The sequence below is a fragment of the Gymnoscopelus braueri genome (genome assembly GCF_963280865.1).
Source record: "Gymnoscopelus braueri genome assembly, chromosome: 14".
In the NCBI taxonomy this organism is placed as follows: domain Eukaryota; kingdom Metazoa; phylum Chordata; class Actinopteri; order Myctophiformes; family Myctophidae; genus Gymnoscopelus; species Gymnoscopelus braueri.
In genome coordinates this window covers 36106849-36120950 of record NC_137619.1, presented here as the reverse complement: position 1 = coordinate 36120950, position 14102 = coordinate 36106849, and the positions used below count along the sequence as shown (strand labels likewise).

Here is a 14102-nt window from a genome sequence, read left to right as displayed (position 1 = left end):
ATGAATTCTGTCTGCTGGTTGGATGAAATTGCTATCTGAACATATGTATTTTCTGTTTATTTAAGACCTGGAGAGACGAGAACACCCCTGTTGTTGAACAAACACTCAATGATTAATGGGAATACAGAACAGAGATATTTAAAACTTATTTTAACAAAACAAATCATTCACAGCATCTTTAATATCGGAATGCAGATTATTTTTCAGATTATTTTGGTGCTTGTATAGGCAACATTGTGAAGTTAAATCCTCAGTGTTAATTTATCCATTTGAAACAGAGGTGTGGTGTTAAATTAAATTGAACTGATGATTTTACTGTGTAGGGCAGGCTTGTACGACAAATGTCATCATCCAGGCAGACATTTTCCTGCCTTTGAGGTTTATTATACAGTAGCAAGCACAAAACATCATCTCACAGGGAGGGATGGCGCTGTCGTTGCTGAAGCAACTGCTGTTGTTGACTCTCTTCCTGGGCTAGAATATGACGCGCAGCCACACAGACACGTCCAGGCTGCTCCCTCCATCATCTCTCTTGGTAACAGGCTGCTATATGCGCTCAGCTCTCTGTCTCTCTGCTGAACGGACGGACTGACATCATCCATGGTTCAAACAGGGATGAACTCATGGTCATCGATCGCATCCCTTTGAAGGGCGTGGCGCTGATTTTAAGTGACATGCAGATGTTTGTCTGGGGGAAGCTAATAATGACAAGCTAATAAAGGACATTTCCCATCCGACAGGTCGCAATGTACACAACGGTAAGTCTCGTTTTTCACCTGGCGGGGGAGCTAGATAGGCTGCGATTGATTCCACATTGCATTTTCGCTCAATTGCTTTATTGTTATATCATGGATCGCTGCGAGCTGGTGGTTTATGTCACGAAGCTTCCTTACAGCACCTGAACGGGCATATATATCCTGCTCATTAATTTGTAACCGCGATGGTGAGAAATGATTTCCTTTGTATGACTGTGTTGTATTTATTTATCGTAATTCATTTGTTTGCGAAACCAAAAGACAATCGTTGTTTTGTTTTGATCACCCCCCCCCCCCCCCATTCTATTGTCTCTGCCAGAGCTCCAGCTCAGGGAACCCTTCCCTTCACTGCTCCATGTCTTCATCGGCGGATTTCTCAGACGAGGATGATTGTAGCGTTAAATCTGGGACTATATCGCCGGCACCCGGGGACACGTTGCCCTGGAACCTTCCGAGACACGAGCGCTCCAAGCGAAAGATCCAGGGGGGATCCGTGTTGGATCCGGCGGAGAGAGCCGTGCTCAGGATCGCAGGTGAGTGTCGGACCTCCCAGGGAGGTGAAATAGCATAGGCATCTGTTCTGTAGGACATGATATGATGAACCCATGTTGACCGGAGTCTAATAATCTGAGCCTAAAACGTAACCTTCCAAAAGACGATTCCTCTGCTGGCTAATTAATTGAGGAGGTTTTTCCAGTCATATGTTAGGATTTATATTATCAGTTGATTTAAAGACTCCGTGAACTCTTGGTGAACTGATTAGACGCTCATAGATAGTAGGCCTGCTGCATTTCCACAGAAATTACACAATTTCATGGTGAATTTATTTTTAAGGGGCTGATGGAATTTTTGTGAGTTTTAATTTTGATTGATTGATTGAATACTTTATTAACAGTTTGCAACAATGGTGCTAAAAGGATAACACAAAAAGCCCTGAGGGCTTATTTCCATTGTGGTACTTTGTGATATTTTCTATTACAAGACGAAAATGACACATATTGCAAACCCATCATCAGAGATCCACGTTGACGTTGGCACTGATGAGGCAGTGTATGAGAGACAGCTGTGGCTGACATCTGTCTAGAAAACAAAACACGGAATCGGATACATTCACTGAAAACGTTTTGTTTACAGGAATCTTTATGGCACGTGTGTGTGTTTACTTTGTGGTGTAATAAACATGCAACAGTGTATCAGCTCAGCCTCAGCGGTTGCATTGTGTAGCACCAGACAGTCAGACACAGAATCGCAGACAGTCAGTGGACGTTATGAGACGCTGTTTAAACGTGCACAGCAGCACTGCTGGAGTCAGTGTGGGTTCATGGGCGTAGCCTGCATAGGTCTGCGCACCACGTGACATCTTGGAATATCATTTTTGTGCACTGTCACACAATAATATATAGGATCGGATGGCTAGTAGGTACAACAGATGTAGGTTGAGATCTGGAGCATCATTTCGACTGTCTTGTATGCTTGATTGTTTGTTTGTTTTGTTTATTTTTTATTTGTATTGTTTTTTTTCAATGTGAGTGTGTAAACACTGGGACGGAAAGCCAAAATATTTTTTTGAAGGTTTGAGATATTTGAGATACATAAAGAAGTGATAGTAGGACCTGATAAGTTTAAACAAAACTTCTTCCTACTCCTTTTTTGAACATGGAGTATAATTTAAGGATGATATTAAGATAACTTTGACGCTGTTTTTTAAATCTAAATGTTCCCTTTTATTTCCTTTGTCTTTTTCTAATTTATATATGTTATATGTTCGAAAAAATTAAATACAAAAAATAAGAATCATTGAAATAACACAGGGATTGTTCATGCTGTTGATGTGTGACACAAAGAAAGACACATGGAATACCATTTCTTATTTATTTTGTATTATGTTATTTATTATTTATATTTATATACCATATATTTATATATAATACATATTTAAATATTATGTATTTATATTTATATTAGTTGTTTATATCTATTATGTATTATTCTATATTTATTTATTTATAAATGTATTCTGTCCAGCCCAGTTGCGTCACTCACTCCCCGTCGGGCGTGGGAGCTAGAGAGGATGGGAAAGCCTTACCTCGTCGTACGACGGCGTCGCTCGTCGGGGAAACATCAGATCTACAAGCGCGCAACACATGGTGGACGCGACGTGCTGTGAGCTTGTAAATTTGCTGGTATTTTGGGCAAGCGACGCCGTCGTGCGACGAAGTATAAAATCAAAGCTTCAGAGAGAAGTCTCTCTTTATTGGACGAGACTTGGATAGGGAGGGGCTATAGGGGCGTCTCCTTCAACGTTGCCAGATTCTGCGAAATAAATAAGCAACCAGGTCTATGAAAACGATCCCAAAAAAGCGACTATTTGAAAATAGCCGATCAACAAAAAAGAAAAGAAAAAAGATATTTTGGGGGGGAAAAAGAAACATTTTAACAACTCAAATCTTGTATGGGGGCCTCAGATGGGGGTTAAGGGACAAATATACATTTTAACATGGGGGTCCTTGACATCAAAATGTTTAAGAACCACTGGTTTAAACAACATTAGGAACAAGCCCAAATAAGCAACAACTACACTTAAGAAACAAGCCTAAAAAAATCCCGCAACCCACCAATATTTACAAGTGACTTTACAGAAAAACAAGCCCAACGTCGCTTATAATAAGCGGACATGGCAACCCTAGTCTCCCTTGAGTGGAACAACAGAGCCGACCACTCTCGTGGTATCACTCCCCACTCCCCGGCCCTGCGCTCAGCTCACTGACCGGCCACTGTGGGACTGGTGAATGTCCAGTTATATGGAGCCCCAGTAATGGCTCACAGCAGCGGTCACTCCACGCCACTGGCTTACATGGTCGCGGACGAAAAGGAATATCTCCAAGCGTATGAGGATGTTCTGGAAAAATATAAAGGTAGGATGAAACACATGTGTGTGAGAATCTACTGTAGCTGTCATTCGTGATTAGACGATGAAGTAATTGCCTGATTTCAAGCCGGGCACAATAACTGTCTGTATTAAGCCCCCCTCTCTCTGGAAACGACCCTGATCATAGCTCTCTATCTATGCCCTTATCTAGGAAAGTCTAAATATCTTTAGCATGACATCATATTTACTCTATTTGGGATATAATGACTTAAATAACCAGTTGAATGTATTCAAATTCAACATTTTGATTTGATTTGATTTGATTTTGAAAAACTGAGCTTAGTTGAAATAGCTTTTGGAAACAGTTCAATCAATAGATCAACACGTGTGATGTAAGACTATATCATCATTGTTGCCTAAAGAGGTAAAACAGGTTCAAAATATTTTTTGAACAAGAAGATTATGTCTGACATCTATAATCTATTTTAATAGTCTATGGTCTGAGCATCGCATTGTCTTCATGTCACATATATTATTCTATTAGTATATCTTTAGGATGACCATGTGATGATGAGTTCAGTAGAGTTGGTGTGTCAATGTTTTACTTGTTGTTGAACCAGTCTGTGTGGTGGGTGACAGGAGAGACTAGTCTAAAGACACACAGGATGATTATTGGTCAAATTACTGGCAGCCAGCACTGTAGATGATATTATGAGGTCACATACTGTAGCTCTGTTCTTCTTTCCATTCATCCAAATGATGAAAGGAAGTCTCAGCTTGGAAATTCAGAATGTGTGTTACAGGAAGGCATTCTCTCAGCTGCTCTCTGACATAATCGTGCACACACATCCCACCCAGGACGCCTACTGTATATGAACATTGTTTGAACTGGATCGAAGCTGACGGCGATAATTTTCAGCTTTCAGATTTCTTCCTTTTCCTCTGTGTTTAAGAGAGTAACGAAACAAAAGATGTGGTTACACTGAATGACATGTTATATTGAGGGAGTGTGGAGGTCCTTCAGCTGTTTGGTATTACAGCCAACACAGACAGTCAGCTGTGGCTGGGCTTAAGTGCCTCGAATGAATCATATGATGTAGCATGATTTGGAATCTGTGACTGTTGTCTTCAGGCCTTTGGCCTATGTAGACAATGAGTTGGCTTATCGTTGGTGCTTTCCACTGCTGCAAAACATATTTGCTTGAATAATAACTATACACATTTTTATATAACATTTACTTAAATTCTTGTGCAGTGTTTATGCTGTGTTGCAATTTTGCAATCGCTTTTTTCGTCACATTTGAGCTGTATGTTGTGTGGATTATACTTTTCCTAATCATTCAAGTGCATTTTAGAGACATTTTAATTCAACACAAGTTGTTACAGCATGCACAGCAATCAACAGCTTGCCTGACTGACATCAGTTTCTGATTTCTGATTTTATTCTTTGTCTTTTGATTAAAATGTTTGTATTGTTGTAGTCACAGTGCAGTACTTACATCTGGTTTTATATTTGTTCAGTAAACATAAACAAAGCAAGTTCTTGGCATTTTATTATCCACATCAATTCTGTCCTTTTCCTATATAATTCTCTCATAATATCGCTATTCAGCTGTACAATAATTAATAATTTGGTCCCCACTCCCTTGGAGTATTTGTCACTGTATATTTGCAAATACAGTGAAACGTGTCCGCTTCATTTAACCCATCCTAAGTAACAGGAGCTTTGGGTGCTACGGGGACAGCGCCCAGGGAGCTGTGTCTTGCTCAGGGACACTTCGACACATCGAACCGGGGCCGGGATACGAACCGGCGTCCCTCTGTTTACCAGCCAGCCTCTATAGCCATCTATGGCCTCCCAATGGCCAAAACAGTTCATGTGTGATTTTGATAGTTTGATAGTCTTCATTGCCAAACTTGGACAAACATTGTTCAAATACAGTATGCATGTTTGTTTCCGTATGTGTTAAGACTCTTAAGCTTTTCTCCATGTGATACCAGTGAGAGACATATCTTCAACAGATTCCAAAGTAAACAGAGCTAAACAAGCGAGAGTGAACAGTACAGTAGGAAACAACAGACTCTTTTGTATATTTATTTTCATGCCATCTCGCTTTAAAGGGATAGTTCACCCCCAAAATGACTTTTTTTCTATCGATTAGTCACCCTTTGGAGATTTTAATTCATGGATCTTGTTTTGTTTTTGTCGCATTCCTAAGCCAATAATGTAATGACCGGCAGCGGTTCCTGTAGGAGACACAAACAGTCTCCTTTGTGTTTCCTACCGGAACCCTGCCTACCGGTCCGCTGGTCATCAAATTATTGGCTTAGGAATGCGCCATTATTATTTTTTTAAATCCATGAATTCAAGTCTCCATGGGGTGACTATTCGATAGAAAAAAAGTACTATCCCTTTAAGAGGCATGTGCAACTGGATTTGTTGCGAACGCAGCAGAAGGCGCGCCTCCGCGCAAGTGGAGCTTACTATGAAACCGTGCTCGGCTTGTGTGTGTGCGTCTCTGTGTGCGTGCACTGCCTCAGCCCTGTGTGCAGCCAAGTAAATGTCCAATATAGACGTACCATACATCAAATGAAAGGCCTTTGAAAACCGAACACACCTGTCAAGGTTGCGTTTAAGCCCGCCCCTTCCCCCGGAAGCCACGCCCCGGAGAAGGTTCCTAAAAACTCCCCATTGAAACCCCATGTTAAATGAAAAGTGCCCGAATCGCTCCGAAACTTTTTCTACCCCCCCTAAGTGGGGGTCTACGAACAAATACTTCGGGCTCGGATTTTGGCTCCGCCCCCCGGAAGTGGGTGAAACAGCCACTTCAAACACTTTGTTGAATTGTTCAAAAACATTCAAAGTTTTTTTTTTGTGAATTTGTATTTTTCTAAGATGCTCCTTTTAACGCAGATTTTTTTTAATTTTTTTTATATATTGTTACTTTTTTTAGATGATTTCTTTTCATTATCATTTATTTTTGTTGGTGTTCGCTTCCCGCGTCTTACTTGTGTATGATCTTTACCTGTAACCAAGTGGTCGGTCAGTCTCTTGGTCCAACATTTTCAAGTGCTGCCACAATACAAAACCCATTGATGGATATCTTTGCGTCCAGATTGGCTGAGAACATTTTATGTATACATATCTAAATGTATGGGAAGACATGGCAGACTTTGTAACTATTACTGATAATTAGTACTTAACAACATTACATTGGCTTTTTGAAAATAGCCAATGTATATAAATCCAAGCTCACGTGTCACATTGCAACGTGTTTTGAAACATTCTTAAAATCTTTGAAAATGTTTGAAAAAAAAAAAGAAAAATCGCCTATAAATTACATGCCCAAAACAGGGATGTCAGGGTTAACAACCATGTATTCTTAAATGTTCTACAAACCGGTGTCAATGACTTGACTTTGTCCCACTGGCACAAAACGTGCTGTATCTATCTATCTACTAGAGCTGTAACGATATAGTAACTGCATCGAAAAATCGTTTTGAATTTTCAACGATCTACTATATCGATATGCAAACAGCAAAATATCGTATCGTTTGACTTTGTATCGTATCGAATCGTTCAATGCAAATAATCCATTTTTATCAAGTACTTTTAAGAATAAAAAAGAGAAAGAGGGCTTTATATCCAGTATCCAGGTATTTATTTTTCACACAGAATTTTTGGGTAAATAAATAGTTACTATATCGATTTTAAATCATTGAATCGAATCGTATCGTTCTAAATTAACCTGTCCTGTATCGTTCTTGTATCGTATCGACTAAATCACTGAATCGAAGCGTATCGTATCGTTCTAAATGAACCTGTATCGTTCATGTATCGTATCGACAACCAAGTATCGTGATACGTATCGAATTGTTGTTAAAACGTATCGTTACACCCCTACTATCTACACATTGTTATTATAAAAAAGACAAAATTGTTTCTGTTGGTCATTAGGCTACTGGTATACCTGCTAGCTGTGTTGTTTTAGCTGTGAGACCTACCAGTGTGTACTGTAGTTCTTACAGCATCGCTAAGAATGCAGGGATAATTGGGCATTGGAGTTAATAATACACTTTACAAGGGTTTGCCTTGGGTTGGTGCTGAAATGAAATACAGGCTGTACAAAAGAGATTTGAGGACTGGGTTGCAACCATCTTTGAAACATACAATAGCTGTGTGGTACTGGACAGTACTGGGCTGGTTATATGGGATCATGGTGTTCCAGCTAATGTTTTCCTTTTTGGCACACTAAGGTAGAATTACTAAATCCATTACAGTGATCCAAACAATAGATCATCCACTTTCATTAAGAAAGCTCAAGATTTATTACAATGAACATTAGACGTTTCACTCAGTCATCTCCTCTACCATTTAAAATGTAACCCTTTAGTTTGAAGATGTCACATGATTAAAATTTCTGTATAATACTGAAATAACTTTTTTTTGCCATACATATTAATAATAAGTATATTGTAAATGAACAAATGTAGGGGCTTAATAGGGCTTAAAGAGAAACAAACATTGATAAGGCTAGCTTGACTCCTATATAGATCACACAGTCTGTTTAAAGTTGCATCTGGAACTTATGTTAATGAATAAAAAGTTATTTTAACCAATCTTTATAGTAGAGTATTTTAATACAATACAACTAGCTCACTCTTGCTGTGATTGGGGGTGGTCTCCCTTCTCTTCCATTGATAAATTTAGTCCCTGGTGTCGGGTAGGACACTTACTGATGAAGAAGTACTGTAGCACTGCCTCAAGCTCATAAGCGCAATGTCTCCCTGGGATTGCCTCTAGGCTGAGCAGTATGGCTGGTCTCACGCGGGAGACCTGGGTTCTTATCCTGGGTAGGACATAAAGGTTACAGCTTTAAAAACAATTGTAGCCTGCAATTCTCCAAGAGACCAGAACGCACCCCACAAATATGTTTATATTCCTAAAATGAAATAACTAATTCAGTAATAAAGCTCAGTTCCCGGGTGGAATACAATTGCATAAAAACCTTATAGAATATCACATACTGTAGCTCCTTGGACAGACCTCTCTCAAAGGAGGGGTTGTTTGATATCTAATCTTCTGAATGCCAGAACAGTCTCATAATTTGTATATTATTTTTTCTTCCCCTCTAGAAAGGGTGTGGTTGGTTCTGTGTTTCTCCCTGCTATCAAATCATGATGGTCTGTGTGTATAAAACGCCTGCCACTGCGAGTAATATTGTATCTGGGAATGCCGGAAGAAAGGCATACTAAATAGTCAAAACTGACCTTTACATACTTAATTATCAAAAGCAATGAGGAGCTGCTAGCAGACAGCATTGTGTTTTGTGCACAGTCACTGTCTTTGTCCATGCTCCTGGGCTGTGCCCAGCCCTACCCCTCGGCTGTATGTCGACAGCCCACTCATCACATTCGAATGGCCCAGTGGCCCACACACACACACACACACACACACAGCACACTCTCTCTATGGAGCTTGTCTGTTACTGTACAAAAGACACTTTGTGTCAACACCATAAAATCCTCAGCGTTTAGTTTAACTCTGATCATGTATTGTAATGTTCACCATCTGAGTTACAAATGGATAAATGAACACAGAAGATTTATTTCACTCTGTGTATGTGAGCTGCATCTAAGTCCCAGATATTGTTCGTGTGCTATCATCCAAGTGGACGGTGGTTACATGATGTTTTTGTTTTGTCTTTTCTATGAGATATACTGTTTTTACAGTTGTAACGGGAGTTGCCGACAGATTCAGCTGCGGAGCTCTGAATCCGTTTGAGAGATTATATTAAGGCTGACTCACTTTAGCAACCTACTGCAACTTAGTTATATGAACAGCTCATGAACAAATATTATTTATGAACGAAGACATAGCACAGGTTGTTTTCTAATCACTTGCTTTTCGATGTGCACACACAGTACATAATTTTATTGAGGCATCTAAACAGCGGCAGGTATCGTTTGCAATACTTTGGCCGTTCAGAAACATACTTTGTGCTCTTTAGATACCTCTAAAAATTATACAGTGTACACATCAAAAAGCAACACAGCAGAAAACAATGGCCTTCTTTTATTTTCTCGAGCCGAGTATTTTATAAAGGTCTCAATCGTTCAGAAATAGTGTTCGTTCAGCTCTCATAGGCTCCCATGTTATTTCACCGAACTTCCGGTGTGAGTCTGCAGAGAAAATGACGTTGGCTTCCCTTCCTTAAAAAATTAATTCCTTGTCTGTTAGCGAAGCTGTGCATCCTCGATCAGCCATGAGAGAATCTAAGCTCTATTTGATTTTAAAATGATGTCATGAGGGTAAAGTCCCTATCCATGAAACATTACCATATACAATAGCACTTTTTAAGGAGAGTGGGGCAGGGTTTAAAGACTAGATAAAATAAATGTTTACTGCTGTATTCATAAATGTTATATCTGAATCATTGCAGACAATCAAAAACATAAACAAGACAAGGTCTTTTACGATGTGGCTTTCCTGTGGATCTCTGACAAGACTGACATCATGTTAATGTTAATATGAAAATCATACTGATGGTCTCAGTCTTGCCCAAATGGTTCACAAAATGTGAAAAATATTAACCAAAAATAATAATAAAATAAATCATAATAGGGAAAAGGTTTGCTTCCTTGGCCTACTGGCAGCGTACACACAAAAAAAAACTGGCTGTGGACACACACACAGACACAGACCTTCTATACGACTCATCCCCTAGAAGCCAAAGACATCATCAGTCATATTAACATATCAAGTGGCCAATTATCTATGAAGCTGGTGCATCATTTACACATACATCAATAATTTCACATGCAGCTTTTAACTTCAATAGCTCCATTTGGAAATAACTTAATACTCTAGCTCTCCATTTAAACAAATAATAATACTCTCAACATGAAACTATCAGCATGTTATTGAGAATCAGTGATCGTTATGTCTGTCGGTTTGTATGCCCATCAATTTAATGTATCTCAAAAACTGTTGGCTAAATTGTCATGGAATTTGCTGTGCACCTTCATAAGGGAATAGCCCGTTCTGATTGTGTTGAAAAAATAATAATTGGAAAATGCTTTTAAGTAAAGTTAAGTATACATGATTAGAACATGCTTAAACATTCGACAATTAAAGTCTAATATTTCTACAATTGCTGCAAATTGCTGCAAAACCTGTAGATCCAGTCATTTTGGGGCATAACAAGAAGTTGAAGGAAAAAATTAAGTCTGATAATGTACCGTGCATGTTCACATCCTGTATACAAATATATATTTTTTAACATTTTGGACAAAATAGCCAATTTTACATCGAAGTGCCCAGATGTCCCTAGTGCCCACCTATCCTGTATCTGTTAAAAATAGCAACAGATATAATAACAAACATGACAGAGTACCCCATGGCCTTTCCCCTAGTGCCTTGACTAGGCCAAAATTCCCACTTGCAAACAAGATTACTGTGGATTGCCTGTTGAGCACATTAATGCACCCTGGAGGTTTTAGCTTATAATGTTTTTAATTAATTTTATTTTTTTTAAAGCTTTTTTTATTATAGTACAATGTTTTTAAATTTCACCTAAAATAATTTGCTGTTGTTTACAATATGTACTGTACTGCCTGCCACTCTTTCAGTGAATATATAATGCAGGCATATACACCCCCCACCCCTCAATTCTGGCACTAATAATACTTTTAAATATATATTTTTAAGATGGGCCACTTTTTGCCCCATAACCACTTAAACCCTATACCAGATTTCCAAGGGCTCTATACTAAGCGCCCTCCTGTTTTTGCTCTACACTAAATATCTTCACTAGATTCAGCCATTTTCACCAAATGTTAGCCCCAGAATAGGGATGCTTGGGCTGGCATGGCAACACCAGTCGTTTCAAACCACCAAGGGAATTATAGTGCCTGACCCAGCCCTAAACCACCAGATCACACCAGGTTCCCATCAGGCACGTGATCTAAACTGTATGTGGGTTTTTTTAACTTAGTTTAGCAAATACAATGTAGTTAACTAAGTAAATATGATTTAGAATTCGGTAGCGTAAGCTTTTGGCTGTAAACTGTTTCTCAAGAGCCAATTTAAAGCTGCTGCCCTGAAAATCACTAAACTCTAATGGCTATTTCAGTGCATTAGTAGGCTATCTTGTTGGAGCCGTTCCCAACTCTAATGTGTCTGCTTGGTGTTCTATGATAGCACTGTGAAATGTAGGCTAACAGCACTTGGAACCTACATCCATAGCTCCCTCTGTGTGGAGTGTGATTTCATGATGATGTAGGCTTTGGATGAAATGTATCTGTTTTGCTTTGTAACTCTATGGAGTATGTATGTGTACGGTTGAAATCAGCTCAGATCATTATATAGTGGTTTGTAATTAAACATAAAATGTGATTGGTCATTTGTGCTACAGGATCAGACATTTAAAGTGAACAGAATCTAGAACCGAAGTCTAGTCTCCCATCACTAGCAAATCTCTGGCTTAATGTTCTATAATGACATTATCCACTATGCTATTTTCAAAACTAATTAATTTGTATGTCTTTTTTAACATGCTTTGGTCATCCATGTATTTTATTATCATGCTGTTACAGTACAGTGGCTGTTCACTTGTGCGAGGTGCCTGATCACTGCATGGCCAAATGTTTTTATTTATGTGTTGTTATGGCGATGGGCAGACTAGCATGTCTGGAACTCTGCTTACATACAGGGTTATATCCCTGCTTGCATGAGATCATATTATGTGTCTCCTCTCCCCCCTCCTCCCCCTGGGTAAATGCTCTCTATGCTTAGCCTCTCTCCAGCCGGGCACCACCCTTTCTGTACAGAAGGATGCTGGGAAATACTCCCATTGCAGCGGTAGGAAATGGATTTAATCTCTCCTCAGCATCTCAGGAGGCTAGCAAATGAGAACTGAAGGCAATCACAGCAAGCAAACAAATCCCCTTTACTGTGCCTGCATCACATCATATGGAATGCAGTCATTTTCAAAACAGTGTTTATATTAGTGCACTGCCCAGTGTGTGATAATAGTGTATAACTGAAACTGAAAGTGATGTATTCAGCAAGTGAGTCATCATCCACATAGAAAAGGCAAAGGCCTAACATTATTGGTGTTTAAGAGTTGGCTGCCCTATCTAGTTGCCATATTGTAAGTCTTTATAACAACACAATGTTCCAAGTGACACATTTATAGACTAGTCCACAGTGCAGGGTAGCATACTGTACCTGGAAATCATCATTAATAGATTAATTATTAGTGACTCGTGCTTGGTGACTTCATCAGAGAGGATTTATCTTGAATGGCACATGTTGCAATCATCTGATTTGTTACGTTAAATGTTACACACAGCACATAGATATTAGCATTTCCTAATAAGAAATAAGAATTTCTTTAGGTGAATAAATAGAGAGCGTTGTTGGTGACTATGGGTAGGGCTGTTACGATTACACATTTAAGTTGACGATTAATTGTCACAAAATAATTGCGACATAACGATTTAATTGTGTTTTTGGCATTGAACATAGGGACATATGAATACAACTTTAATTTCTGTTTGTTTTTTAGGCTTCATAATCACAAATTGCACAGGGCAGATATGACAAAGAAATTACACATTTTAATATAATACTTTCACAAATGTTATTTTTGTGGAAATAGCTGATCTTCAGTACAAATTTACAACCCGTCACAAAGTCGGATTGTAAGCTTGTAGATCTGCTATTTCTGATATTTTTAAAAAATGTTTGAAAATGTATGAACATTTTTCTACATTCTGTAGAATTCTGACGATTCTGTGGCGAGTAAATTAATATGACATAACCTTGACAAAGCTGTTTTACTTGAAAATTATCGCATGATGATGCATCAGCAGTGAGAGAGTGAGTGATTGTGAGTGATTCAACTAGAGTTCTCTAGAGTCCGGCCCGAACAATCACCATACTTTTAGGCCCGAAAAACCCTAAAAGGTGTCATTGTGTGCTTAATGTCCTCAAAGTCACACATCCAACACGCTTTGAACTGAGCAGATTGGACCTTCGGTTCCAGAGATAATGGCCAAAACATCTTGAAAACGGCCACTTTCACCGATTTTTGATTGACTTTTCGCCATTGTCGCTCGTTTGTCTTTAACACATTCCATGCCAGAGTTTAATCTCATAATGTACTCACCAGTGCCAGCGTTTTATTGTTGTTTTTTTCATGTCGCCACAGACCTCGCTAAATAAGTTAAAAGTGCGCGTTCATTTGGTTCTAAACACACAGCGGATCTGTGAGAAACGGCCAGCGAAATGTTTCCAAATGCGAGCCGCCATCTTGAAGATACAGCCGATCAACGCTAAACAGTGATCAGCGAGGAGAAAAACAACAACCGAGAAAATCGAGTTTTAAACAGGATCCCAGACAGGAAGCGGATACGATCGAAAAAACCGGAACCCGAATAATTCTGTTTCCGACCGGAAACCGGAAACGGAA

At 39.1% G+C, this 14102-nt stretch overlaps 1 protein-coding gene across 1 annotated transcript in view; it reads left to right on the top strand.

The window, feature by feature from the left end:
• The first annotated feature begins 574 nt into the window (after positions 1-574).
• dst (dystonin) overlaps positions 575-14102 on the top strand; it is a 145473-nt gene continuing 131945 nt past the window's right edge. Inside the window, exons 1-2 of the mRNA XM_080449297.1 lie at positions 575-758; positions 1075-1288. Of these exons, the coding sequence (XP_080305423.1) occupies positions 747-758; positions 1075-1288 (226 nt within the window). The 5' untranslated portion in view covers positions 575-746. The remainder of the gene's footprint in view (positions 759-1074; positions 1289-14102) is intronic.